At 38.2% G+C, this 26,993-nt stretch overlaps 1 protein-coding gene across 6 annotated transcripts in view; it reads left to right on the top strand.

Annotated features, from left to right (window-relative positions):
• Positions 1–26,993, top strand: part of SBF2 (SET binding factor 2) — a 259,930-nt gene that overhangs the window by 117,113 nt on the left and 115,824 nt on the right. For all 6 annotated transcript variants that reach the window (XM_071558954.1, XM_071558953.1, XM_071558956.1 and 3 more), the window contains exons 4-6: positions 10,082–10,195; positions 11,770–11,880; positions 14,021–14,126. In XM_071558954.1, the coding sequence (XP_071415055.1) occupies positions 10,082–10,195; positions 11,770–11,880; positions 14,021–14,126 (331 nt within the window). The remainder of the gene's footprint in view (positions 1–10,081; positions 10,196–11,769; positions 11,881–14,020; positions 14,127–26,993) is intronic.

The raw sequence follows: 26,993 nt of genomic DNA, 5'->3' as shown, positions 1-26,993 counted from the left end.
TCTGGAAAATGGACATAAGTAATAATTCACTAGTCTCCTGTTTCCCACCATTCACATTCTCTTCCTCTCTCTGCCCTCCCCTGCAAAAAGAGGAAAAAGAACTTGTAAAAATCCCAAACCATAAAATGGCAGATTCACAACATTCACAGATATTTCCTGAGTCAAGGGAAAAACTGCCAACAAAATGACTGTGCTGCATGAAGTTACAATTTTTCTGCTTGGACTGGAGAGTTGGTGATCCTACTGTGCTCAAGCATATGCTGTCCATGAGTCACTGGTGTTTGGGTTTTGGCAGAGGATGAGAACCTTCCGTTCAGTTGTACCCATTTTGTGTGTGAAATCTGACTCCCCTCTGGGTATTAGATTAGCATGTTATTCTTAAGATGAAGTTTCATAAATTTTTGTGAATATCCCAAATGTTAAATTAATTCTGAGAATTACTTTTTACAGCCAGTGCCCCAAAATCACGTTTTGTGTAAGAAAACCCCAGTTTAAAAAACAATGTTCAGTATATTGCATCATCATCTTTCTGAATCTACTGAAAAATGGCTGGTATGACATCATAGAGAGATTTAAGTAATGTCTTATTTCTTTTTTGTTCTGGTGAAAAGAGAAGGCTGCAGATAATGTTCTATATAAGAACCAGACTTGTATTTTAATGTCCTTTCATACATTTAAGGTCCTCTTTAGACCTTAAGAATTTAAGGTTAAGATAAGAACAGTTGTACAAATTAAAGCATATTTCCCTCTTCCTCATAACCCTGGCAGTAATTTCTCCTGTCCTGTTTATCCCCCGGCTCTTGCCTTTGCACACCCATCCCCAGCTGGAACTCATGCTCTTGCAGGGTACAGAAACTTGTGTGGGGGCAACGTTGCCTTTCCCTCTTAACTCCTGCGCTGTGTCCACACAGTGGCCCCAAGTCTCAGCTCACAGGACAAGGAGATACCATGTTACAGGCAGAGACATTTCTGTGCCAGTAGAGATCAGGTAATTAACCTGACTTTCAAACAGTAGTAATACTGGCTCAGCAATTCATTGGAAATCTTTTCAATGCATTTTCCCATATGCAATTTAAAGGAATTAACTGTTTTAATTAAACAAAGCAGTAATCTGTGCGTGTAAAATTTTGCCTTGGTGTACTTGTCCTGTTCTGTATTATTTAAAAACCATGATATTCAGTTAAAATAGGGTATGAATTACCAGGTTTCTTAAGTTAATATGAGTTTTGTCATTTGTTCTGCTTACATTTTGTAGGTCTCTGTGGTCTTCTCACCTTAGTTTAGGGGCGTAAAGCTTGAAAGGGTGGAATTCATCAGTCAAGTTTGCTGCCTTTGGGTAAATTCAGGAAGATTTAGTAAACTCTAAGCTCTGAAGTTATGTCTGTGTACACATAGTTCCTGCTGAGGGCTTGGTACTGTAGTTGTTTAACGTTCCTCAGTGCTAAGGTTAACATGTTAAAAGCACTTCACTGCCCATGGAATTTCAGCATTTGCAGGGCATCTCAGTGGCATTACCTTGAGCTTCCCAGATCTTCTGGGGCTTGGCATTCTGATGGCCTGCACCAGAGAAATGCTTTGGCCTATGGCTGTGAAAGCTGCACTGAAAGGGGCAAAGTATGGTATGAGGTGACATCTGTTTCAAAGTTCTTTCCATGTGCTTAGATAATAATGAATATCAGCACCTCCTGGAGTTTTCAAAGTGAGGTGTATTAACTGGGAAACATCTAACAGGTGGTGGTGGCGTAAATTTTGTGTATTGCTGGAAGGTGCATTGCAAACTCTTTATTATGACAAACGTACTTTGAAGTGTCACTAGGATGTAGAGGGTGAATGAGCTGACCTGTAATAGAGACTTGAGGTTACTCTATTTGATAAGTTTATGATCTTCACATAATTTTCTGTCTTTGATCCTTGTCTTTTTTAGTTTATAGACTCCCTGCTGTGCATTACTACAGTTTGTCATCCTATTTTGAAATTATTAGGTCAGCATAATGGCTTTTATGCTGGTTCTGTTTTCCCAGTATAAGTTTGGCTGCACTGCCGTGATTCTGAGTGCACAGGCAAGCCATGAAGCAGATCTATTCACCTGTGGTTTCACTTCAGCACAACAGATTGTAGGCAGGATGCAGATTTGTCTTCTGGAAGCACTCAGCTAAGTTTATTTTAACTTTCATACATGTGTTAGAATTTATTGGATACATGCATTTGTATAATCTGGAAAGTAAATAAAATTAATTGATGCTGAATGTTTTTTGGCCTTTGATTGTTAATGAGCCAGCTAAGAGTATATTTGGCTGCAAATAAGACCAGAGAGACCAAGTCACATGAGGTGAAAGGGATCTGTCCCAAGTGAGCAATTGGCACAAGATTACTAAAGTAAACTTCAAGTAATTTTTTCTTAAAACAAGAAATCATGCATGGTTTGTAAATCTTCTTTGCTGGGCAGTTAGTAGAAAAACAACAGGCTTGCCGAACTTGGCATAAATTCAATGCAAAATTTTGCATAGGGCAAAATGTTTTTGACATAATGAAGTACTGGAGAGCAAGTTTAGTAGTAAAAGATGTTTGTTCTCTTTCTAGGGCTGAATTGAAGTGCAGCTCTAATTTCATTTTCTGTTCACCTTTGATTTCCTTTGAGTTTCAAATAATGCCCACCAGCTTCAGAGCAGTGAAGCTACCTCTAATGGTTTGTGGATTCTAACTTTTCTACTAGTACTTCAGTTTAAATTGATTTTCCATCCTCTGACATGAAGATAAATCTGTCTTGTCTCCACTCAGCATTAGCCAGAGCTAAATTGTACTGACTGCAGTAGCACATACCCCTGCAATGGAGCTGTAAGGTCAGCATGCCTGGCTTGTCCTGCTGCCTGAACAGGAGTGGCATCTCTGACAAAAGGAGCTCACAGAGGTGATTCTGAGACCCAGGGGACGTAGTGGTCCAACTGCGGGGAGGCAAAGCCGTACGTGAAGACTGGATAGCCAGCTGGTAGCCTCGGGGAGCTTGATAAGAGTTCAGAGTTGCTTTACCCAGGAGCCTTCAGTGCTGGAGATGTGCTAAATGGCAGATTTGGGCATACATGTGAAGGTGGGCATCTCCAGGGTCTGAAAACCGGGGTGAAAGGACAGGAGGGTGAGGATGGTTATGGTGTGTGTGTGCTGTAATTCAGCTGCATGTTCACAGAGCAAATGCTGATCCATCCCTGGAAGTGTCCAAGGCCAGGCTGCCTGGGGCTCTGCACAACCTGGTCTGGTGAAAGGTGTCCCTGTCCATGGCAGAGGGGTTGGAACGAGATGCTTCTTAAGGTCCCTTCCAACCCAGACCATTCTGTGATTCTGATGTGTTCTCGAATTGTCTAAGTCCCTTAACGTCAGCTGCATTCAGTAGTAGTGAGAATTTTTTTGAACTGTATAGGTTGGTCATTTTCATTTTAAAAATTGGCATTAGTTCTTAGCGTACATTTTGGTTAGATTGTTATTTTTAAGTTAAACTTCCGTATTTAGAAGCAGAGCTGACATCTTAAAATAATATGATTGTTGTGGCAAAATCAAGTTTATGAAAGTTCAAGAGGAAACCTTAAAGTTTGAAAGCTAGATCATGGTAATTAATATTTCTCTTTAATAAAAAATGATAAAGTTAATATGAGTGAAGTTACTATGAGCAGAGTTGCCTGCTGTCATTTATTCTCATGACTGCAGCGTGAGTTGCATTTTTTCACTGAAGTAGTACAAAATCAGTTGCCTGTTTCTACTGAAAGTTTTAACATAATTTCTCAAGCAGAAATTGAGGCTTACATGGAAATGTCTGTTCATGTGCTGATATACCACACTCAACATGCAAACACATCCAGTGTCAGCCAGATGTGACTGACAAGAGAGATCTTGTGCTTGAATAACTTTATGGAAGTGGGTGGGTGGGAAGCAGAAAGATGTTTCTTAGTCCAGTGCCACCTGAGCATGAGGTTATCCTTCATCAGACACCAAGTAATCCACAGATGTTTTCACTTGAGGCTGATGAACTTTTGAAATGGTGTCCATCATGTGTTGTTCAGCTAAGCCTGTGCTCTCTGCATTGCAGGATTTCACAGCTTTGCAGTTCTCATTGTGTTCCCTTGAACATCTCCCTGAACAGACAGGCCCAGGTACCAAACTGGGGAGATTTGTGCCTGTACAAGACTTGCTCCATTACAACATGCACATCGTTTTCCACAGGACTCTGTGTGTAGCATAAGAAGAAAATATTTAACATACACTTCAGTTTTTAAGGAAGTTTTTTACTCTTGCCTGACACTCATTTATTTGAGGAAAATATGCCATATTTTATTATTAAAATTATCCTTTGTTTAATACCTTTTCTTTTAATACCAAGCTTTCAAACTCTTATCTTGTTACTTGATAAAATGTTGCAAAATATGCCCAGCCTTATACTATTTTCTAAATATAGAGAGATTTTTTAAAGGAAAAGGGCATCAATTAAGCAAAGCAATACCTTATTTAATGTGTATATAACCCACAAGTGTTCAGTGTTAACTACCTTGATTAAAAATATATTAAACCTTTTTCTAGACTGTGGATCTGGGACATCATGCCTGATCCACTGCTAAATCCAGTGGTCCATTACCTTCCTCATTAAAATCTTTGCATAATAAGTCTGAGCTTGTCTAGCTTGGGCTTAATGCCATATAAATCCCTTGGCTAACCTGAGGAACAAATTGTTTCCAGAAAACAAGGAAACAAATAAATAGCAGAGTGATGATGAGCAGTGCTGATCACAGTTAACTGTTCTAAACTCCTGGTTATCAGTCAGGCCATTAAAGCTGTTTAATGCATTTATTAATTCAGCTGCTTTTATTGACCAAGTTCATAAGCTATGAAGTAGTGCTGTTAGTTCAATTGGTTGGCTATTGTATGTTTGTATTTACCCCATCACTCGAGGTCATGAATATGTTAAATGGATACTTCTCATGATGGAAGAAGGAAGGCAAACAGTTGCAATACACACACTTATGTTCTCTCTAGTTCTGTACTCTTGTTTATGTAAGAACATCTGAAACTGCTGTGTTATGCTAGGAGTTGTATATGTATCTTAGGGTAGATGTGGGTGTGAACATTTGTTCAAACACATGAAAACAATGGAGTTTAAGTATGTATTGGTCTGCTTTAAATGTACAGAACACACAAACACACATATTTGGCCAGTCTCTTAAGAGGCCACTTAGAGCTATAGCAAACAAGTTGAGCAAAATGAAATTGCATCATATGTCCTTCAAAAGAAGTTTCACCATTTTCTGAGTTTGTGTATCATATATTATTTATGCAGAAAAACAGAGGGCAAGTAAACAAATCAAACACTCTGCTGTAAAAGCAGTTAAGATTTTTCTTGATGTGTCCTCAACCATATCCTACCTGTACTATAAAGAATTGCTTGTTTAATTGTATTTTAACTTTTTGAGAATGTAATTCTGTGTCTAGTTTTAAAATTGGTTATCTAATTTTCCTATACTTTCTGTCATCTCATGGAACATAAATGTCAACATTCATTACTGTGATTACTGTTTTCATGACAGTTTGGAATATGGTGACATTAAATTTGTTTAAGAAATATCTAAGTTTAAGAGTTTGATAACGCTGATTCTCCAGGAAATACTGTGGGGGCAAGAAGAAAAAAGGCAGTCTTTTATAAAGGAAAAAGACTGCTCTATATCAGACTGTGACCATATGTATGTCATGTCATATTTATCATACCATATATATGTGAACAAGGAACCTTTGCAGTGAGGGTTTTTGCTGGTGGTTTTCGTTAGTTGGGTGATTTTGTTGATAAGAAGTTCTATTGATAAATACAGTGTTGTCTGGTAAATACAGCAGGAAACCACTCCATGAACTTGAGTCAGCCATCGTTTACAGATCTCTGCACTATATTGTCTGTATAACTTTAGAAACCAAGTCAGGATGCAGAAGAAAAGAGAATTCTGGGTCTGGCAGTCAGGGAACAGGACCCTGATGAGCTTCAATCAAACACAAATTTAAGTAACAAGGGACCAGATATTTTAAGCTTGATAAAATCATATATGATTGTGCTGGTTTAAAGGCGAACCAGCAGGGGAAATGAACTCACCATGAGAGAGATTATAAGTCAGAGCTACAATTTAATAATAATATTACAATAAATACACTGACACAAAAGGGAAATTGCTTTCAACTCACAAAAACCCAGCAGTATAACCCAGTGTGCTGGGGCACAAACCCAAGGGGGTTTGTTAGCCCTTGTGCTGAGACCCCTGTGGCTCCCCCAAGTCCAGAGCAAAAGGAAAAGAAAAACCTGTTGGTGCAGGTAAGGGCTGTGGTCTGGCCGAGACCGGTGATCTCCTCCTGTCGAGGTCCTGCTGCTCCTCTGGATCCGACGAGAAGTTCCCGAGGTCTTCTTACCCACCACTTATGTACCCTCAGGGAGCACCCCGTCCCTCCCCCTGGGTGGGGAGTCACACAGTGGGTGATTAACTCTGGGAGCCAGGGGGTATTGTTGAACTGTCCGCCCCCTCAGGCTGGGTGTGAAGGTAATAATGACTCCCTGGGCAGCTGCTGCTAATGGCCCATTGTCCTTGGGGAATGAATAGAGGGGGTAGAATCCACAGCTTTGATCATCACCCACACAGTGTCAACTGGTCCCTCCTGCTCAACTAGGACAATGATCACCGATCATCACGCACTTCTTGCCTTGGTACAGTTAGATCAGTCTCAGTTACCTATTCCTTAGTGTACTGAGGAGTCTTTCAGAACTTCATTGATCTCATGTTTAAAAAAAATCACTTTCCATCTGAAGGCACAGTTACTTCTGCGTTAGATATTAGATGTCTGTCACCTTTTAAACTAAATGGATTGTTAGGGATCTGAAACACAGGCTTGCACTCTCGTGGTACCTTTTTCTAATCTCAGCTGTTCTCAAAGTCTGCCTTTTTGTAGAAATAAAAACAGGAAAATAGAGAAAAAAGGAATCTCTTTCAATATTTAGTTGAAATGAAGAGCATTCTGTATCTGTTCTGTCATAGCATGAAGGGGTAGCCAGCAATCTAGATGAGAGCTATCAGGCAAGCCCACAGCAGTATCGCAAATACCATTATCATCTTCTTCTAACCAGTAAAACTGCAAAAGGAAAACTATAATAATCAACTAGATTATTAAAAAAAAAAGGGAAAGAAACTAGCAATAATTTTTTACTTCTTAATTAACCAATTGAAATCCAGAGATGGGCAATGAAGCTGGTAAAGGGTCTGAAGAGTAAGTGCTGTGAGGAGTGGCTGAGGGAGCTGGGGTTGTTCAGCCTGGAGAAGAGAAAGAGCAGGGGGAACCTTATTGCTCTCTGCAAATACCTGAAAGGAGGATGTAGCCAGGTGGGAGTTGGGCTCTTCTTCCAGGCAACCAGCAATAGGACAAGGGGGATTGTCCTCAAGCTGTGCCAAAGGAGGTTCAGTTTGGATATCAGGAAGAATTTCTTCATGGAAAGCGTCGCTTGACACTGGAATGGGCTGCCCAGGGGGGTGGTGGAGTCACTGTCCCTGGAAGTGCTCAAGAAACAATTGGACATGGCACTGAGGGCCATAGTTTAGTTGACAGAGTGGGATTGGTCAAGGGTTGGACTCAGTGATCTTGAGGTCCTTTCCAACCTAAATGACTTAGTGGTTCTGCGAGTCTGTAATTTAAACTCATCTTTTAATCTGTATATCCTTAGCAAAGTGTTCCTTAACATCCATTTACTGTTAAGTAAGTTGCAAACTGAATGCTGCATTTATAAAATAAAAAGTTACTGTGAAAAAATACATAACCAGCTCCTTTATTTTCTTAATTTTGATTAGGGAATATTTTTTCCTTAGATGAGAAAAGGGGTAAAGAAAGATGAAATGTGTATGTGTCTGAGCAGTAGTATAAGTAGAATTACGTTTGTGGCTTTAGTGCTTTGCAATTAGTATTGCTTCAGAATGCTTGTGCTGCTAATGCTTTGCTTGGAAAGTAGGTTAAAAGTCATGTGTTTGAAATGATTATCTACTTGGTCTACTGACTCCTAGTAATGTGCCTGAGTGCCTGTCAGAACGTTGAGCCAGGGAAGAAATATGGCCAGTCACATTACATTTTTCTGTAAATCTTTATGAAGGAAGAGAGAGTGGTTTTATAGTGTAAAAGATCTGTCAATCAATATTGTGCTGCTGTTGTGTCCTGAAAGTTTTAAATTAAACCTAACTATGAATTTATTCAAGACTTGACGTGAAGTTGAGTGAATTTTATGAAAATGGTCTTTTACTGAAACCTCCTCCCTGTCTGTGCACCCTGACTTTTCATTATCTCAGTACCATGTGAATATAGAGGAGCTTCCATGTTCCCTTGCCTTTAGTAATGTGGAATGTGTTTTAGTTTCATTTTTCCTAATATCAGGGTCCACAATTTGTCAGATATCCAGAATCTATTGCCTTTGTGCCTAGAATTAATAATTGCTCTTTAGAGCCTTTGGTGCTGTAAACTTCTGTTGGTAATTTAACAATTTTTGGGGGCAGCAGGAGGGAACTGTAATTGCTGTAAAAGCTCTCCCTGTCAGCATTGAAATGGGTGAAAATAAATGAACACGTGTGGGACATGCAAACATTGAATTATTGTGTTTCTCTGTGAATTTCTGAATCGCAGTTTTAACCTAGAAAACTAGCAAACTAGTCCAGCAAACCAGACTAAGTGCAAACATTTGAATGTATTGGTTGCCATTTAGGTAAAATTTAATGTACAAGGCCAAGTGTTTGCCCATATGTCTATATATATTGCTGTGCCAATTGATTTTATTTTCATATGAAAATGTTATACTGTTATTAACCAAGTTATTTTAATTAAAACTTTCAGTACTTTCTGTTAAATAAATTTTACTTGAATGATGAATTGTGAGTTAGTGTTTGCCTAAAGAAACTGTATGTTTTGAATTGAGATGATGAAATAAAGCTCATGAACTCACAGCATTCCTGGCATTTAAAAGCATTTCCATCAGGTTTCTTCCATTTAATAGAAAAGTGATGTTGCATTCTTTTTTTTTTTAATACACTGAAATGATGACTAGTAACATGACAGAAATAGAAGGCAGATATTTCATGCTGTCATATGGAAATGGGAGCAATTTCTCTCATATTCCTAATTAAGATAATATAGTGATTTTTGCTTAGAAGAATGCTTGGTCATTAGAACAAATAAAAAATGCGGTGGGTGGTACAGGGATGGAGAAAATTACATGCAGAAGTTGGAAAGCATGGACATTCTGTCATTTGAAAACTTACTCAGTTAATGAATTTTTCAAAGATTGTGTGGAATTTTAGGAATGAAAATATTTAGTGACATCTTAAGTTTTGGCTATGAATAATAATAAACGATTTGTGATTGAATAATAAGCACTGGCAAGGAGGTTACAGCAACTTGCACAATATCATGAACAACTGCAAGTTTATCTGCACTTGCGCCTTTCTCTTTTGTTTGAATCTTACTGGCTCGTAAGTGTGAGGAATCTTTTTGAGAAGTCTGAACTAGTCTTCTTGTGAAGAAGTTCCTTTAGATTCCAAATTCACTAGGTCAGGCTGGAGATGACTTTATAGATAATTTGAGATGTAATGTTATTGGAGATTCTGTAAGAAATTGAATTATATTAGTATGAGGAGGCCAACCAAACATTCTTTTGTGAAATACATGATTTGTGTATTTGGAGTACGGTTGGCTGTAAATCAGCTAACACTTTGATGTGAAAGGATCCTGTTCCCTAATCCACTTCACTATCTAGAATGTGAAACAGGGAGTACTTAATGTGAAACACTGTCCTGTTAAACTGCTGTCTCAGAGAGCTCTGTTTCAGGTGCATTGGTGCCTGACTTCCAGGTGAGTTTGGACAACTTGGACTACATCTAGAAACTTTCGGGGAGTTCAGGCAACCCCGAGAATGTGCTCTTGTTAGTTGACTTCATTGCTAATTTCAAACAATACAGTAATTTTCTGAGCCTGTGAGAATGCTGACATTTTGGTTTGCTGTTTCTTTCCACATATTAATTGAAGTGTTTCTGTTTTCAAGGGAACAAAAGAAATTGAAGGTGAAGAGGAGTCTGGTTTAATTCCGCCTGCAGAAGTATTCGCTCCTAAAAGTCTGGTCTTGGTGTCCAGACTAGATTATCCAGAAATTTTCAGGGTAAAACTTGCAATTGCCGTTTATAATATATGTCAGCAAGCAAATCTGTTTTTAATCAGTAGCAGTGACAGTACTTTTGATTTAAAACGTCTCAGGATTTATTTGAGAATTTAAAAGTCAGTTTAGATTGAAAGAGATAAAATTCAGTGTCAGTAAATAGCCCCTGTAGGTTAAAGCAGGGCTTTTTTACCCTCCAGGCAGTTTTAAAACTGCATAGAAGATGCAATACAGCTTTTTCTGGGCTCAGTTTACTGTGTAATGAAGGGAATTATTAGGACAAACCCAGACTATATAATGGTAAATTAATAGCGAAATTCTGGTTTTCCTTCATATGTAAGGCAGAATGTCCAAGCCTCTTCCAGATCAAATGAAGATGCATGACAGAGATTTAGAATCTTGGATTACTCTCAGCTGATGAAATATGACTTATCAGAGATAAATGAGAAGCTTAAATTTTTACTAAGCTAATACATATTAACAAAAACAAATAAAGTTCAGTTTATAGATCAAAGGGGGAAATCATTCAACAGTTGCCATTAGACATTAAGAATGACTGTACCAAGTGAGATTAAAAGTCCAGTATTTTGTCTCTGATAGTGGCCCATAGCAAAAGCAAAGCAGAGTCTGTAAGAATAGGGCTGGCTGTAGAAATAATTCTACAAAATACTTTACTAATTCAGTGTGAATAATAGTTAAATGACATCCAGAATCAGAGGTTTCAGTTGTGTGGGTTTTTCCTGTAATTTGCCCACTTCCTTAACATTCAGATTTTACAACTCATAGCAAGGAGTTTCACAGTTTAACTGAGTGTTATGTGAAAAGTTATTCTTGGGATTATTTCTAAGAAGAGAATTACTAAAATATTTGCTGATTGATCAAAGTTACAGCAGTTAAAAGGCACTAAAAGGATTCTCTGGAACAAAGTTATTTCCTTTTTTTTCTAAGGCTTCCTAGAATGTCACATTGAATGATCTTCATTAAATTATTAGTAAATATGCTAAAGCTGTATCTGTGATTTCTCAATCAAAACTGAATCCAGTAAAGAAAAAGGAAATGCTAAAATATTAATATACGGTTAATTTTAAAAATATAAAGATATGATAAAGAATGTAAAATAAATAACACCTGGAATTGTTGATCATTGATACTAGTCTCAAAATGAGCCTCTAAAGCTCATTGATTCATTGCTGTTCTACCTCAAACCAGTCAGGTTTAGGTCCAAAGAGTTCAAAGCACAGATGAAGCTGTGTTGATTTCTTTAATTTTTAGAAGTAACTTGTAGTAAAACGCTTCTTGTGTAACAAACAAAGCAAAAATATTATCCATAGAGTTTCTTTTAAAAAAGATACATACCCACACCTGTCAGCACATACAACCTTTCTAAATAGCCAAGCTAATTTTTTTAAATGAGTAATTGCTTCCATAGCAAATTGCTTTGTCTTTGGTTGGAAATTACTGCATTAATAACTATTAAGAAGGACTTATTTTTTAAAAAATTATGTAATAGATCTTTAAATAATTTGACATTTGCCTCCCCTGTATAGCAGACTGATGTATTTTGTCTGCCTTTCTAGGCTTGCCTTGGCCTGATCTACACCGTGTATGTGGACAGCCTGAACGTGTCACTGGAGACTCTCATTGCAAATCTGTGCTCATGCCTTGTCCCTGCTTCTGGAGGGTCTCAGGTAAATAGGGAAAAAAGGGTATTTTTCCAGTTAATTTAATTTATGAAGAAAACAAAAAATAAATTCTTGAAATATTTTTGAAGGAAAAAAGATCATAGTTCAGCTGAGTGCTTTCCCTGTGGCCTGTGAGTGCTTTCCCTGTGGCCTGTCTTCTGAAGACAGCAAAAATTCCATTCCAGGATAAGGTCAAAGGGTTAATTTTGTCACTGAATTGGCTTTTTACAGGGCACATTAACAAATCAAGCAGTTTGTGTAAGTTTAGTTTTAATAGCAATGTGTTCAGGAATATTTCTGTGTGCTACAGAATTTTCTTTAAAGGCTTTTTTCCTCTGCCACTTTTTCCATAACCTTCACTTCAGTTCATTTATGCATGTCTTTTCCTTGATGCAGTTTTTTCTTAAGTTTTTTCTTAAGTATCTAGTTTAAATTCCTATTTTCATAATTTTTGTTTCAAAATTATAAATAAGTATCTCAGGTGTGGTTTTCTCAGAGGTAATTAAATATTATAGGTAGCCCACACATTCAAAAATAAGAGTTAAGTTTCTCAGAGAATACCCTTCTTTCTGCTTTTTACCTATGCTTTCTGTGGGCACAAAGTCAGGTTTGTTTGTTGATTTAGTTTATATAAATTCTTCCTGTGCATTTGTGGGTTTCTGGCCAGCCAGTTGGGTCAGACCTGCTTGGCCTTTGCTTTATGCTGTGACACTGCTGGGGAATTACAGTCCTTGTCATGCAGCGTACCTGGAAATGCACACACAAACTGCAGCTTTTGGGAGTCAGTCAGTGCACAGCTTCCCAGTCAGCCTATGGGTTATCAACCTTCTTGAAATCCTACAAATCCCTAATGCTTTTCTGTTTTCTCCCATCGCCCTGGCTGCTTTGGAATGTCTTGCAGTGTTGTAAGTGTTAGAATGTCCTCCCAGCTTTGTCAAGGTCTGCCTTATTGTTCTCGAGGCAGCCACCTCTCTGTGTTTGTATCCTAAGCCTTTTGGTTTTGTAGGGGAGTAACTGGATTGTATCTCCTCATCAGCAACCCTCTTTGCCAGGGGTATTTGAGCCTCAGATTACAGGTTTTGGTGACCCCACTTGAACTTCTGGCTCCACTTCTATCCTCTTTTTCATTTTTCATTTTTTCCCCCATCCGTAAATACGGCTTTTCTCAGTGGCTGTTTCCTCTTCTAGAAGAGGAAGGAAAAGTCATGCTCCTGCTTGTTCTTCCTTCTGCTTTCTCTCTTCGAATAACATGCTCTTTCAGTTCCAACTTAAATTTGCTAGTGTCAGACTGTACAGGAGTTACTGATTTGCACCCAGACCTGCTGAGGAAGAGCATCTCTGCCTCAGCTCAGGGACTCCTTTTTGGTTTTCCTCTGGAGCATTTTAGTTTCAAAAGTCTGCTGTGCAGCAGCTGGAGCTGGCTGCCTCCATATATTCAACATCTCTGCTGCCCTGCAGACTGGAGATGTACCACACTTACTGCTCATAGAGAAGTGCCCCCAGCTCATGGGAGTTAGTGCTTAGAGGTGACTGCTTGAAATCACTTACTTCTTTACTGTCATGTGAATTTACCCAGAGGAAAGCAAGGTTATTTTGCAATTACAGTGCTGTTTAGGATGTGGTACACAAGTGCATTCCTTTCACTCCCATTTCCTGCCTCCCTCAAGGGAGATTTGTTCTTGTGCTGGAAAGGTAACCGAAGCTTTAATTCTCCTTTAATGAGCAGAGCAGGAGCACAGAAACAGCAGAAATGTGCTCTTCAATACCCGTGTATATGTTCATCCTTAATAGATGGATGCAGACAGTAAGAAATTCAGTTACCAATAATACACATTCTTCTGATTTAAATGGGTTTTAAACCTTTTTTCTTGTATTATTGGAAATGTACTATTAACTGCCCTCAAAGCCATAACCATTTAACTATCAGTGTAAATGCAGGGGAGACACCATGATGCTGCACATTCAAGGAGACATATCACTGTCCTCAAGTTAAATTTCATATCTCTGTCAATTGAATTATTCTTATGGACTGTAATTTTCTGTACACAAAAAAGGTAATTTTTGCAGTATGAATCACTTATCTGTATGACGACAGCTTGTTTATTCTATATAAATTAAATTAAATTTAAAAAAATTGTTTCTGCAGAAATTGTTTTCTTTGGGAGCTGGAGACCGACAACTGATACAGACTCCTCTACATGATAGTCTTCCTGTTACAGGCACCAGTGTGGCTCTTCTCTTTCAGCAACTGGGTATGTATAGTCTGCTTTATTATCTTTTTTTAAATTACAGAATGAGGTATTTTCTGTTCTCATTCCATTCTAATCATGCCAAGAAAGCTACGTGGTAAGTATTAATTTCTTTTGAAGGAAAGAATGACTAATAATACTTTTATTCCTTAATGAGACATTCATAGAACCTTTTTGTACATCTTTCCTGTACTGTTATCTCCACTATTAAAGAATCATGGAATAGTTTGAGTTGGAATGGACCTTTACATGTTTAGTCCAACCTCACCATCTAGTATGTGCAAATGTACTGGGAGCAGGGTGAGCCTGGCCTCTATTTAATTGCAGACATTAATGTAAAAAGACCCCCATCCCCGCTTTTAATCCTGTGCAAACTCCAAAGAAAACCAAGGTCAGTAATAAAGCTGAGGTAACTGGCAACACTAGTAGAAAGGATACTATATCCTGGTTTTGGTAACTATGTGGAATTCGTTTAATTCTGTTGTTACCTGTTACTCCTTGTCCTTTCAGAAGATGATCTAACACAGTCCTCATCAAATGCTTACTTGATTACAGCGTTGTGTCACTGTCACGTGGGCACCTCCATTCTCATCTCATGTCTGTCACTACATTTTAACACACTCTTAGTCTCCTTTCCACTGGTTTGTAAAGGGACTTTGAAACACAAACTTTTAGCAGCCATGGATAAGGGCACAATTGCTGATCTTTTCTGAACCTGTGAATCTCATGTTTACTCTCAAGTAATCAAATGGCCTCAGAGTGTGTGTTGTCTTCCATTCTTTTCATAAACGGACAGAGAATAAATGGAAACCAGAAAGAGAGTAGTGAAGAACAGTGAGAGCAGTCTCAGATCTGATGAGGCCAATGGCATCTGCTACTAAGAAGATTTAATTGTATCCTTCCAAAAAGAATATTATTCTAAGAAGAATGTTACAATGTTGGTAGTAGTTTAAATTAAAACAACGTGGCTAACATGGTGTATACATGGTACTTAGCTTTACCACAGACCCTCTGGTTTTTACTTGGCTTATTGTGTCAAGATTCATTAAGATTACTCTCATCAGATTGCAGGCAGTATTTTAAACATGGTAGGCACAGCAACTTTTCCCTCTTTCTGAAGACACAGAAGTTGTGTGAGGTACCATAAGTACAGTGTGTTTTGTTTGGTAAGTGTGGTATGTGATAACTAAGTTGAGGCAGTTTGTTTTGGGCAGTTGTAGTGAAAGTTGCTATTAATTCACAGTTCCAAAGCTGTCAAAGAAAGTGAGGCTCTCAGCTAGTGCTTAGATAGGTTAACTACCTATGGCACTTGGCTGTTTTATGGCAAATTGTGATTGTAGTGTTTTGTCACTGCATCAGTCTGAGGAAGACAACAAAGGCAAATAATCTGAAAAGCCACTGTATGCATCATATTTGTAGAGGGAAACTCTGTAAATATGGAGTGGTATGTAAATATATGGAAAAGAAAACTGAGAATCACCTTTGCCTTATGGTTTCTTAGTAAGAGCATTTTTTGCTGGACAGGTTTTTTAAATTCCTATCATCGTGTATAAAAATGAATTACAAAACTTTCATGTGAGAACTTAAAATTTCTTTCACACACATAGGGCTTAAGTTATTATTATTAACCATATATTATTTATGGGTTGATACACACAGATGGATGACATGTAACTCCCTAAATCTGCTATAGCAGAACACTGAAGAGTTTGGAGAGTCCTGTAACCAGAATTTCTACATTCCTGTGCTATCAATCAAAGATCCTTTGCCTCTATATTTGGAACTTGTGTCATTCCTTATTAGCTTATATAAGTTTTCCAGAATCTATATCCCTGATTTACTTTGTCTACCATCTCATCTTTCTTTTCCTATACACCACTGGCCTTTTTGCTGTCTGGTTTCTGTGGTTTTGCTGCTCTTCTGCCTTATTTTCTCCCCCTGAGTTCCAGTAAATGTTTGGAGGCTCTGTCTTTCTTGCTTTTTGGTGGCTTGTAAGGAGTATGAGTCAGTAAGCCCATGCATACCAGATGCCCTTTCCAGTTAGAGTGCACAGAAGGACGTGAAGACCAGCAGGAGGAGGGGGAGAGAAGGAGAGAGATGGAAGGAAAATGTGTTCATTGCTCACTTTCTGGTTAGTGATGCTTCAACTGGCCTGAAGAAGAGAGACACTGAAGAATGTATATGGTTATAAAACCTGGAAAATCTTCCCAAACTGAAGCTTATGGGCCTGCATGCTGTTTCCCTGTAGGGGATCATGCAAGTTCATGGCAAAAATATAACTGTCTCAGTACCCCTCCATTTCTGTTGTGCCAGAATTTTCTCTCTTTACAAGACTGTAAGAACTGTTATGGAGAGCTTGTCTAGTGGCATTGTGTAGGAGCTCTTTCTGTGTCTCCCTATTCCTTGGTAGAGTTGATTGGGAATGAGCCCGTTATTAGTTAAGGAGTAGGCAAGTGAGTTGGCAGGTAAATTATTTTAAAGCAGCTACTTGAACACTATGCAAAGGCTACTTTTTCCACCTCCTGTTTCTGACTGTTGTTTTTTTTGTTTGCTTGGGCTTTTGGAGGTTTGGTTTTTTCCCACCAAATGTGCCTCTGTTGGTGTATCTAAGTATCTGGGGGTATAGTACAATGATAGAATTGCCTTGTATCTCTAAGGACACAGATCAGAAAATGTTTGTGTTTTCATAGTGGACCACAGTTTAGAGAAAAACACAAAGTTCCTTTCCCATGCAGGTGATCAGTTGTCATCATGTTCTTAATGCCAAGGCTTGTTAATGCCAAATTGCTATCTGCGTTTACTAAAATAGGGTTGTTAATACAGCTACATATGTCTGTTTGCAATGGTTGTTGAATATAAATAGAGGACAAGGATATATGAACAGACTGTTCTAAATAAATTCTCATTTATTCTCACTTTTTCTGTAGTCTCATGAAGAGTTAAAGGCAGTGAGTCCAGAAGAATGTGGTACAACCTATTGGCTCATCCTTTTGAAAGCGTTTATTTTCCTAAGGCCTAATCTTTTCTGCTGGAGATCATTAGTTGAACTTAGTTTTTGTGCTTTCTGTGACAATATTCACATTTTCTCTATTTCTCTTCTATTTGAACAGGAGCTTAATGTGTATTTGTCTCTACAACCTGGGCATAAACATTCTACTCCTGTTGTCCAGTGTGGTGTTTGTTGCTTCAGGGACAGCTGTTATCCCATCAAATGCTGGTGTTTAGGACACAAATATTGACTAGACCCTTTGTCAAGTAACAACACGTTCAGTTACTTCGCTTCTGGTACAAATCACTTACTCCTATCTAAATTACTAATAGAAAAGTGAAGAGTAGCTACAAAAATATTTGTGAACCACATAAATCACCTTTTTAAAAATAGCTCCTTCCCTGAGGAAGATGGGCAGCAAGACAACATTTATCACTATGAATAGATACAAAAGTCATTTCAACATTTATTTTGAGAAATATTGTGCAATAGTATTCTCATCAAGCTTTTTCTGCTTGGCAGGATAATACCATGTCAGCAGATGACCCTCCCTGTATTACTAAGTCCACAGCATATCTGGAAACAGACCTTATTTTTACTTAAGCGTTAAACTACAATTGGGAAAAACATCCCCAAAGGTTTAAAGCTTAGTAATAGGGAACAGAGTGTTTGAAATTTTAAATAATATTTTTTTAATTAAAAAATTCCTGATATATAGGAACAATGTGAAAAAATCCAGGCCTTTAGCTGGATCACTTGAAATTATTTAGTCAACAAAGGATTAGGTGGAAAAACAGGAATCATAACATTCTTTTTAAAAGTTATCTGTGGTAGCTTAGAAGTCTTTCAATACTCTTCTACTTCTTCTTGTCTGTTAGTAAGATGGTAGGTATCTACTGAAGCTTCAAAATGCAGTAGCTGTCTTCAGGCTCAGCTGAGATTTAAGTTGTATTTCTCTTCTCTCTCAGTACATTCCTGAACTTCTGCCTTAATCTCTTTTCTCCAAACTCCAGCCCTGTTTGCCTTCTCCATCTGGTAATTCAGCACTGATGCATTCAGTCATTTGAATCTGAGACATACACTTCCATCTCCCCAAGAGGCAGGTTTTTTCCAAAGAACCCAAGACAAAAATTATGTTAGGACCTAAGTAGCAAAAGAAAAACCTAAGGTTTAAGCAACGCTTTAAAGTTTTGCATGTTTCAAGGACTAATAACATGAATCACACTACTTGATCAGCAGAACAGTTATGTAAATTTATTTTCCAGGAGAATTAATGTTTCTAATGTTTCTCTCTCCTTCCCAAACACTTAATCAAAGGCAAAAATGTTTTCCTTCCTTTCCTTCTTGTTTAGTCTCCTATCAGGACTATTGTCTTATCTCCTTATTTCCTCTGTTCCATTTCAGTTGCCTGTGCCTGTTTTCCTCCTCATATCTTCAGTTCACCACTGAAGTATTTTCAGTAGAACTCAGAGTGACTTTATGTTAAAAAGAAAGTAAATTCTACTTTGAGTCTTCTGGATGAAGACACAAAGTAAAGGTGCTTTGCAATCCAGGGCTGTGTAGAATGGAGACTAAGTAGATGGAATGACGTGAAGATGAATGGGAATGCTGGGTTTAGCCATGTTGCTTGGCAAGCTTGTCTTTAATTTGTCCAAACTGTGGTGTAATCTGAAGTCCTAAACATCGTTATCCTTCAGCCTTCTTATGTATCTTAAAATATTTTTAGCTAGAAATTGTATGTGTACCATGAGGCAGTATATGAAGCCTCTAAAACAAGTACTTTTAAAATAATATAATATAGTTGAAGACTGTTGTATCATTAAATATCTGTAATTCTGGCTATCAGAAGTAATTGATTGATTAAACTTCTAAAGATTATTACAGTTGCACAGAATATAAATACTAGAGCAAATATTTGTGATGATGGCAGGGAAATACTTCAGTACAAACACTTTGAAATGCTCCATTATTAATGTGCTGCTATTTCAGTATGACTGTTCAGTTCCAAATTTCAGCATTGTGGCTTGATGTTAAGAATTCTGGAATATTGTCTGTCTGCTCTCCCTACTTGCATGTTCTTGCCTTTTTTTGCATCAGAGCAGATAATTCTCTGATACCACAGAGCTGCTTAAAATGAAATAATTCATCGACACTGACCAAACAAATAGAAGTGAATTGTTTTCCATGTATTTCCATGGGGTGAGACTGACAGTGATGATTTTTATTGGTTTAAAGAGTCATGGAGCCAAAACCCATTACTGCTATATGGTGACAAATACAGTCAAAACCTAATGATGGGGTCATATATTAACTGTCATACCTGTTAATAATTTTCTGGGTTTGTGTATCAAAGTGTACAGAAGTAGAAGAAATGCTCTATTCTCTCATTTTTCAGATTTGTTAGAAACTAATGAAGAGTGGTGGAATTTAATTTTTTTAATATAATGAATTTACTAAAATTGCTTTGTTTTCAAAAATTTGAGGGAAGATCTTAATTACAGCAGTATTATGTAAATTATTTTTTAGTTTAAGTATGCTCCTGCAACTCTACTTGGAAGTAGATATTTGTATGTGCAGAATGATTTTAAATGGGCAGACTTGCACTTCACAGTTTTGCTTAACTGGTTAAAACCTGCATTTTTTAAATGGTTCTGTAGTTGTGCCACTGTCATTCAGCATATGTCCTGCCCTCAGAAGACCTGAAATCTCTTCACAGGCTCACAGTTTAGCAGGCTCTGTCCTTGGTTCTTACAAGTATTTCCTTTGAAAGCTGCTGTCAGGCCCCGAGCACGTGGCCAGCCCCCCAGCCCCTCCTTGCAGCGTGAGCTGCCTGTGCTCAGGGTCAGCACTGATGAGGCACAGCTGTGGGACCTTGCTCAGGCTGCTGAGGAAAAGGAAGGGCCTCTTGACCTCTTTGCTTGGATGCTGTACTGAAGCTCAGGCCGTGCCCATGGTCCGTGCTAAGCCCTGTTGCAGTGATACTTGTGCCAGGCAGCATACCTGGATCCTCACCCTTGGACTGGCCATCTTGGCTTGACCTCAGCCCTTCTCATGACAGTGGACTTGCCTGGTGATCCCTGGGACTGACGTGGCTGCCATTGCTGAATCTGATCCTGACCTTGCTATGCTGACGTGGCTTCCTCCCTCACCTCAGACCTTCCTCATCCCTGTGGACTTGCCTGGCTGTATTGCTTTTGGCTGAACCTCGCTGCTGTCAACAGACCAACTTCACTCACCTTTCTCTGGGTACTGTGGGACTCCACCACTTTTTGATGAGGGTGCTGCCCCTTCCTGCCTTTTTCCATACTTGGCACCTGCTTTGCCCTCTGTTTTGAGGCAGTGTGCCAGTGCTGTTCCCTGGCAGCTGGTGGTGCTCCAATTTTCACTGCTTACCTTCTAAAAGTCTTTGTATTTTGTTATTAGTTTTTCACAGTAAGTTTTGTTCCCATTGATGCTAAAAATCAAGCTTTGTACATCCTACAAGAGACATAGCCATGCACTGCTACTTCCTGGTGTAGAAATATGCACTCTGGTCCGACTTCCAGGATTCTGCAACAAAGCTGGATTCATCTGTTGAGAACCTTCCAAACATTTTACCTCTTCCCAACACCCTGCTTCAGATTTTAAGATCAGAGCTACTGGAGCACAACTGTTTATGTATCACAGTGTTAAACATACCACAGTTCAGCAGCTGCTGACCTATGGAGAATGCAGAGAAGTGATCTGGTGGCGATGATCTACAGTCTTTTGTTTCAGTTTTAAGTATGAAGAATCATTGTTCTGAGTCAGACCTCGGTATCACTAGACAGAGGGGAAGTTCCAGTGTGAGGTATTCTGCTTTGGTAAGAAAGGGGAAGCTCTTGTAGTCCATACTCATTGTTGCAAATTATTAGACATAGATACACCAAAAGAGAGCAGTGTTAGCAATGCTGTTGAAGGTGACAGGTTTGCAAGGCTGTTACAATTAAACTGCATCCTGTATAGGAGAGAGGCTGAAAACTTTGAATATTGTATGTAGCTTAAGAACAAGAGAACCTGGATGCTTGTGAAAAGAGTGCACTCTCACTGAGATCGTAAGACACTGCCCCAAGTGCCTTCCATTGTAAGTTCTTAGCTTATTTTCTTCTTTTATGATAAAGGAGGGCCTAAATAGCAGGGTGAAGATTTTCTAGAGTACTTGTATCTGAACACGAGTTTGCGTTTCTAATAGTCAGCAGTGAGCAGGGCACAGGTATTTTGGCTTTCCCAGAAGCACAACACAATGGTACAGTTTTGTGCTTGTGGATATTGGTTTCAGTCTCTGTTCTCAGCAACCCTGGAATTTGACTTTCCCTTTGCTAAGCTAGCATAAAACCTTTCATTGTTGTTGGTTCTTTTAGCTTTTTAGAATGTGTAAGTCAAGTAGAGGAACTGAATTCTGGACTACACAATGTTGTTAGAGAAAGAATCCAATTGCATTAAAAGTATTTAATTTTCAGTACTCTGAATGGAACTACTTAAATAATTCTGCATTTTCAGAGGACAGTAGAGTTTAACATACAGTAACTCAATGCTGGCCTGACTGTAAGTCAAGGGATACGTGTTGGCTAGTGGCATGGTAGAGGAATGATACTTCTTCTAGTTTATTTTTCCAATAAAATAGTTGTATCTGGTCCATAGTTAAGCATTGGGATGATGAGTCATAAAAAAGCATTAGGTAAGTGGCAGATCATAATGCATGTTTAGCTGCTAATTACTTCTGATTGTGTTATTGTTAATAACTTAAAATACACTTTACCTTTTTTTTAAAAAAAAGAAGGGAGAATGATCACACCCAGAAATTTCTCCTGTTCCCCAGTACACAGCGAGGCTGGGATTTAGGTGAGAGCTTGCAGCCGTAGCTCATGGTAGTTGTGGTCTGTGCAAGGTTGTCTGCAGCGATTTGTACTTTGGGAAAGCAAAGCTGGTTGTCTCGAGTGATGTGGCAGTTACTCCTTAAAAGAGTGATGACATGCCTGAATTCCTTATCAGGATGAAGGAGCTTCTATAGGACTGTAAATCATTTGGACTGAAACAGACCTCTGAAAGTCAAAAGCTCCTACCCTAAGTAGTCCAGCTTTCGAGATAGTCAGGTTGATCTTGTAGACACGGACTGTGGAACAGCTGAAGCAGATTGGGAGTTTGAGTATTTCTTCAGGCTGTGGGCAAAAATAGGAGACACTTTTAGTTTAGTGTCTGTAAATGTAAAATTTTGGCACATGACTTGATCTTTAGCAGTCTACCTTGAATATACAGCTTGGCCAATTCTTGTTCAGATACAGCTCAAATACTGCCTAAGACGGATGGATCTTATATCGAGCTGTGTTCAAAAAGCAATAGGAAGCCAGACCTTACTACTTCTGTGATTAAGATTTTCAGGTAATAGTTATCATTTTATATTTAATGGAAAAACAACCCATGACTCTTTCTATATAGCATTTTCAAATATATTTCATATAAATTTTATAAGATTTATAACAATGTAAAAATGTCATTTTCCCACAATTATTAGAAAATACCTATTGCATCAAAAGGAGAAGAACTGAATTATGGTGTTTCTCAAATTAGCTTATTTTTGTGATAACTAATGTTTCAAATGACTGTACTTGTAGGACGTGCTATGCCTTATGTTTTTATTCTGAATGGAAGTAAATATAGTTGTACTGCTTAATAAATGGATCCCCCTTTAGAAAACCTAAATCCCCAAATAACATAGAGTCTGAATGCAACATTTAAAATTTTGGTTGTATTAGAGATGATACTGGCTTTTACAGGCTGCTTTTGAACAGTGTTAGGTTTTTCTTTTGTATTTTATCCTTTTATTTTGCTCCATATCACAGACTGTATGCTGGGTTTTACATTATTATTATTCAGAGAGAAGTCATAAGTTACAGAAATAGGTGAGCACCAAAACCAGGCTCATATAAAAAGATCATGAATCAATTAAAGCTGGAAGTTAAAAGATTATTTCTAATTGTAGAACAAGAAAAATTCTGGAACCCCTTCTGTTTTGATTAGTAATGGAAAGCATTATCAGTACATTTAGATGAAGCTTGGTCAGTTTGGGGTTGTCTGATACAGCATGATGGTGAAAGGTTGGACTCTTTCACTATTTATAGACCCTTCAGTCCCACATTTCTAAATCCAAGATATATTAAAATACTCAGAGTTTTTGTTTTGGCTACATTTGTTGACACTTTGAGGAATGTTTTCTGTAATATAATAGTTTCTCTTTGTTCTCGTTTATGGGAGATACAGTGTTCAGCCTCTCATGTAGTGTACTTTATGCCAGCAGATGACAACACCAAATTACTGTATAAATGGGGAAAGACATTCCTGATAAATATATATGTGTATTTGTATGGCTGGGAGAAATTATGGAAGGGTCACTGCACAGTCAGCATGTGAGCTGGCTTATACTAGTTGATTATGAAAATCCCAGTGTCTTCAGCACAGAGCAGGAGTGGTTTATGTTCTGGTATTTCATTATGCAGGGCAGCGAAGCAATGAGAGATTTAATCTGCAGTGTATGAAGTGACCAAATGCACCATTTTCAGTGCAGTAATACCTATAACTGGGAGCTGCACTAAGAAGTGATGCAGTGCCCTGACCACGTCTTATGTTTGTTACGAGACTCAGTGATTTGAACCAGAACTTCTCTTACCTCTGTCAGATTGTTTTCAAACTTCTTACCCAATTCACTCAATTTCTTTTCTTTATAAGAAGCATCATATATCCTGTAATGGGAACATACATAATCTTTGTTGGAGTTTAGCAGCATGTGTGATTAAATTTAGACTGTTGTATTGAAGTATATAAACTTCTGATCAGTCTTTGACCTTAATAAATTGTGTACTCTCCAGCCTATGAAACCTGGCATCACATGCTCCATGAGTGGTTGCTGCTGGCTTATGTTGCAGTTCCAGTTTAAATCCCACTGGCGAGTGAGCTGCAATTAGCTCTATAACCCAGCAAAAGAGAACTTGCATTCAAGCTTTCCAAGTAGATTTGTGTAGTCTGTCAAAGAACAAAAAGATTACCAAGGGATTTGATGTGGCATTTACTGCTAATGGGCCCTTACTGCTGCAACAGCAGAACAAAGAGAAAATATTCTTTTAGATGCTGTTGGAAATAAAGGGATATTTTCATAGTGAATTTTATACAGCGACTCTTCTGCACTTCCAAGTAGCAGCAGTTCGTGGGCAGTCACTGAGGCCTCATTTCAGCATAAAATGCCAGGCAGGTGATCCTGTTTGGAATGTCCATTGCCTGTTGCACAGTGCTGCCCCATCTCCTCTGCTGAAGTGGTGCTTGACTCATTTTGTGTCACCAAGTTAACAGAAAGTATTTGGAGGGTGGAAGGAGGGAGAGTCACATCTGTTTTCTGTCAACAGTCTCAGGTAGTGGTTGTGTGCTGTGGTTAAATCATTCCAGTGGCCAAGGGCTGCAATGAGAACAGATCCATCCCTCTTCCAGGTTGAACTCACTCCCTCACTCGCTCTAGTGAGCTGTACTGCAGGTGTAAGGAAAGCAGCAGCAGTGCGTGGGTGGGATAAGACCATCTCTTTCAGTGACTGTCATTAGAGCAGATTCCAGTTAGGTAATGTCAAACTGTCCCTTCGGTGGGTGCTGCTCAGTTATTTGTTTGGCAGGTGTGGGTACTCTGAGAGCTCTGCCAGCACTCTGTGGTGCTGGTCTGTGGTGGCAGCTGTCATGTCAGTAGGCAGGATCCTGAAAGGGCTTCAAGGCAGTGTCCAGTATTTCTTGCAGCATTCACTGCTGTGCGGAAAAACAAAGCACGTGACAGAAGATGCTTGCTTACTTTTTCTCCAGTCCAAACATATATTACTATTTTAATGAGACAAAATGTGCTGTAGTTTATGTTAAGCAAATTATAAATCTGAGAAAGAAAAGTTATCTGGCATAAGTAAATAAAGTTGAAGCTGTGTATTTGATAAAGTGCTGTAGTTAATGAGCTGGTTTTTAAAAGGAAATGTTTCAAATAAGAGGAAAAATAAGAAAAGTATGGATTACTTTGCTCTGTAGCTATTTGAAATTTATTTAAACTATTAAGTGAAAGTTTGTTTTGAGGTATTTGAGAAGAGAGTAATTTTCTATTTACAGCAGGACTTCAGTAAACACCTCTCAGAAGAGTATAAGCAAAGTATTATTTTCCAGAGAGGAGCAAAACATAAACCCCAAAAAGCAACTGTCTAATAAATAGACAAGCAAGTTTTAAAAAGGCCAAAGAATCTTACCTCTGCTGATAGAAAATACTGAAACAGATCCTGCTGGGAATAGATTGCTTTGCTTTCTGCTTTTGCTGATAGGAATGCAGGCATAACTTCTCACTATTACTAAGCAAACTTGGTAGCAGTTAAATTGTAAGAGCTTGCAAAATTATAATTTTCAAAACTTCAGTGTTAATGCTTGTGCTGAGAGGAAAAGTTCATAGACGTTTACTTCCATGTATTTGCTCTTGCAAAATCATGTTTGGAGTGTTGCTCTTTAGTTTGGGGTGAAGTATCACTGTATCAGGAGATCAGGAGAATCTCAGGCAATTTCACAGATAAATTTTTAAAGATTGCTAGATGTTTTGCAGAGTATCCAAGCACAATCCTCACAGGAAAATAAAGTGATTTTTAAAATTTTTAATGGTTATGGTGTTTCCCATTTTCCTCAGTGGAATATTTGTCCTTTTATGCTCCATGAATATCAGCTGGCAGTGGCTGAAGGCAGCTCTGCAGAATATCCTGATCAGCCACGTCTGTTTGTGTTGCCTCTGCATTTATTTGGTTCTGTTAGTACCAGGCTTCAGTAGTTAAGAGTTCCTTGAGAAAGACTTTGTAGTCCTTAGACAGGAAACAGGTATGTTTGCAGTTCCTTGTGTATCCTTGACCATTTTTCCTGTGTACTGTTCAAGAAGGACAATACTCTTCTCATTCTTAGATACTGTCTTTCTAAGGATCCTAATGGTATTCCCCTTGCAATGCACTGTTTTGTTAAAGGGCATTTTTTGCTTTAAATTAATCCAGTCAAATTATGAGTATCCATTTCCTCCATCGGGATTTAATTTGCAGAATTTATGCTAAGAATATCTTACAATCCATAACACATGGCAGTCTTTCCCATACTTTTTCATATTGCAGCTACTAATAATTTTCTGGGTTTAATTCTCTATCTTGTCTATCTGTTTTTCTTTATTCTTACTTATGAGTGAAATACTTACGTTTTATGTACATAAATATTCCATGTATTTATCTGAAATCAGTCATTGTGGTTTGATTCAGATCACTTGAGACTTTTTTATGTAACTGTGAAGATGACAAAAATACTCATCCATTTAACAAATGGCAATTTTAGGTTTACTGTCAGAATAAAGAAAGATAATTTTGCATAATAAATAGTTTTTATAACGTGCTTTTTCCCAATGTACCTTTTGATATATATGGTAGAAAAGGTTTCACAAAACATTTGGTACAAACAATAAATCCATGTTTCTTGAAAGGGCAGTTCTAAAGAATAAAAGAGGGAAGGTCACCTATGAAATTTTTTAGAAATATGGAAACATTTCAGTAGTGCTCTCCCACCTCTACTCATGGAAATGGGGCAGCATTTCAAATCATTGTTATGTATCGATTATCCCAGTCCCCTCAAAATTCATTTGCAGAATTATTTGAGTTTTTCTTAGTGTGAGCCTGTAAGGGTTACACAGAAATTCTGTATGGTGATACTAGTTTTGTGCAGGATTACTCTTTACCTCCACTTAGCATTTTCTCAGGGCTCGAACAGTGGATATTTATGGGATAAACATCCAAAACAAATAGTGTCCTGTTTTAGTTACCTTCCTAGATAACTAAGTA

The sequence above is a fragment of the Pithys albifrons genome, chromosome 6 (genome assembly GCF_047495875.1).
Source record: "Pithys albifrons albifrons isolate INPA30051 chromosome 6, PitAlb_v1, whole genome shotgun sequence".
NCBI classification, from domain to species: Eukaryota; Metazoa; Chordata; class Aves; order Passeriformes; family Thamnophilidae; genus Pithys; species Pithys albifrons.
Note: the sequence above shows the minus strand (reverse complement) of the source record. Positions and strands in the feature narration are given on the sequence as shown.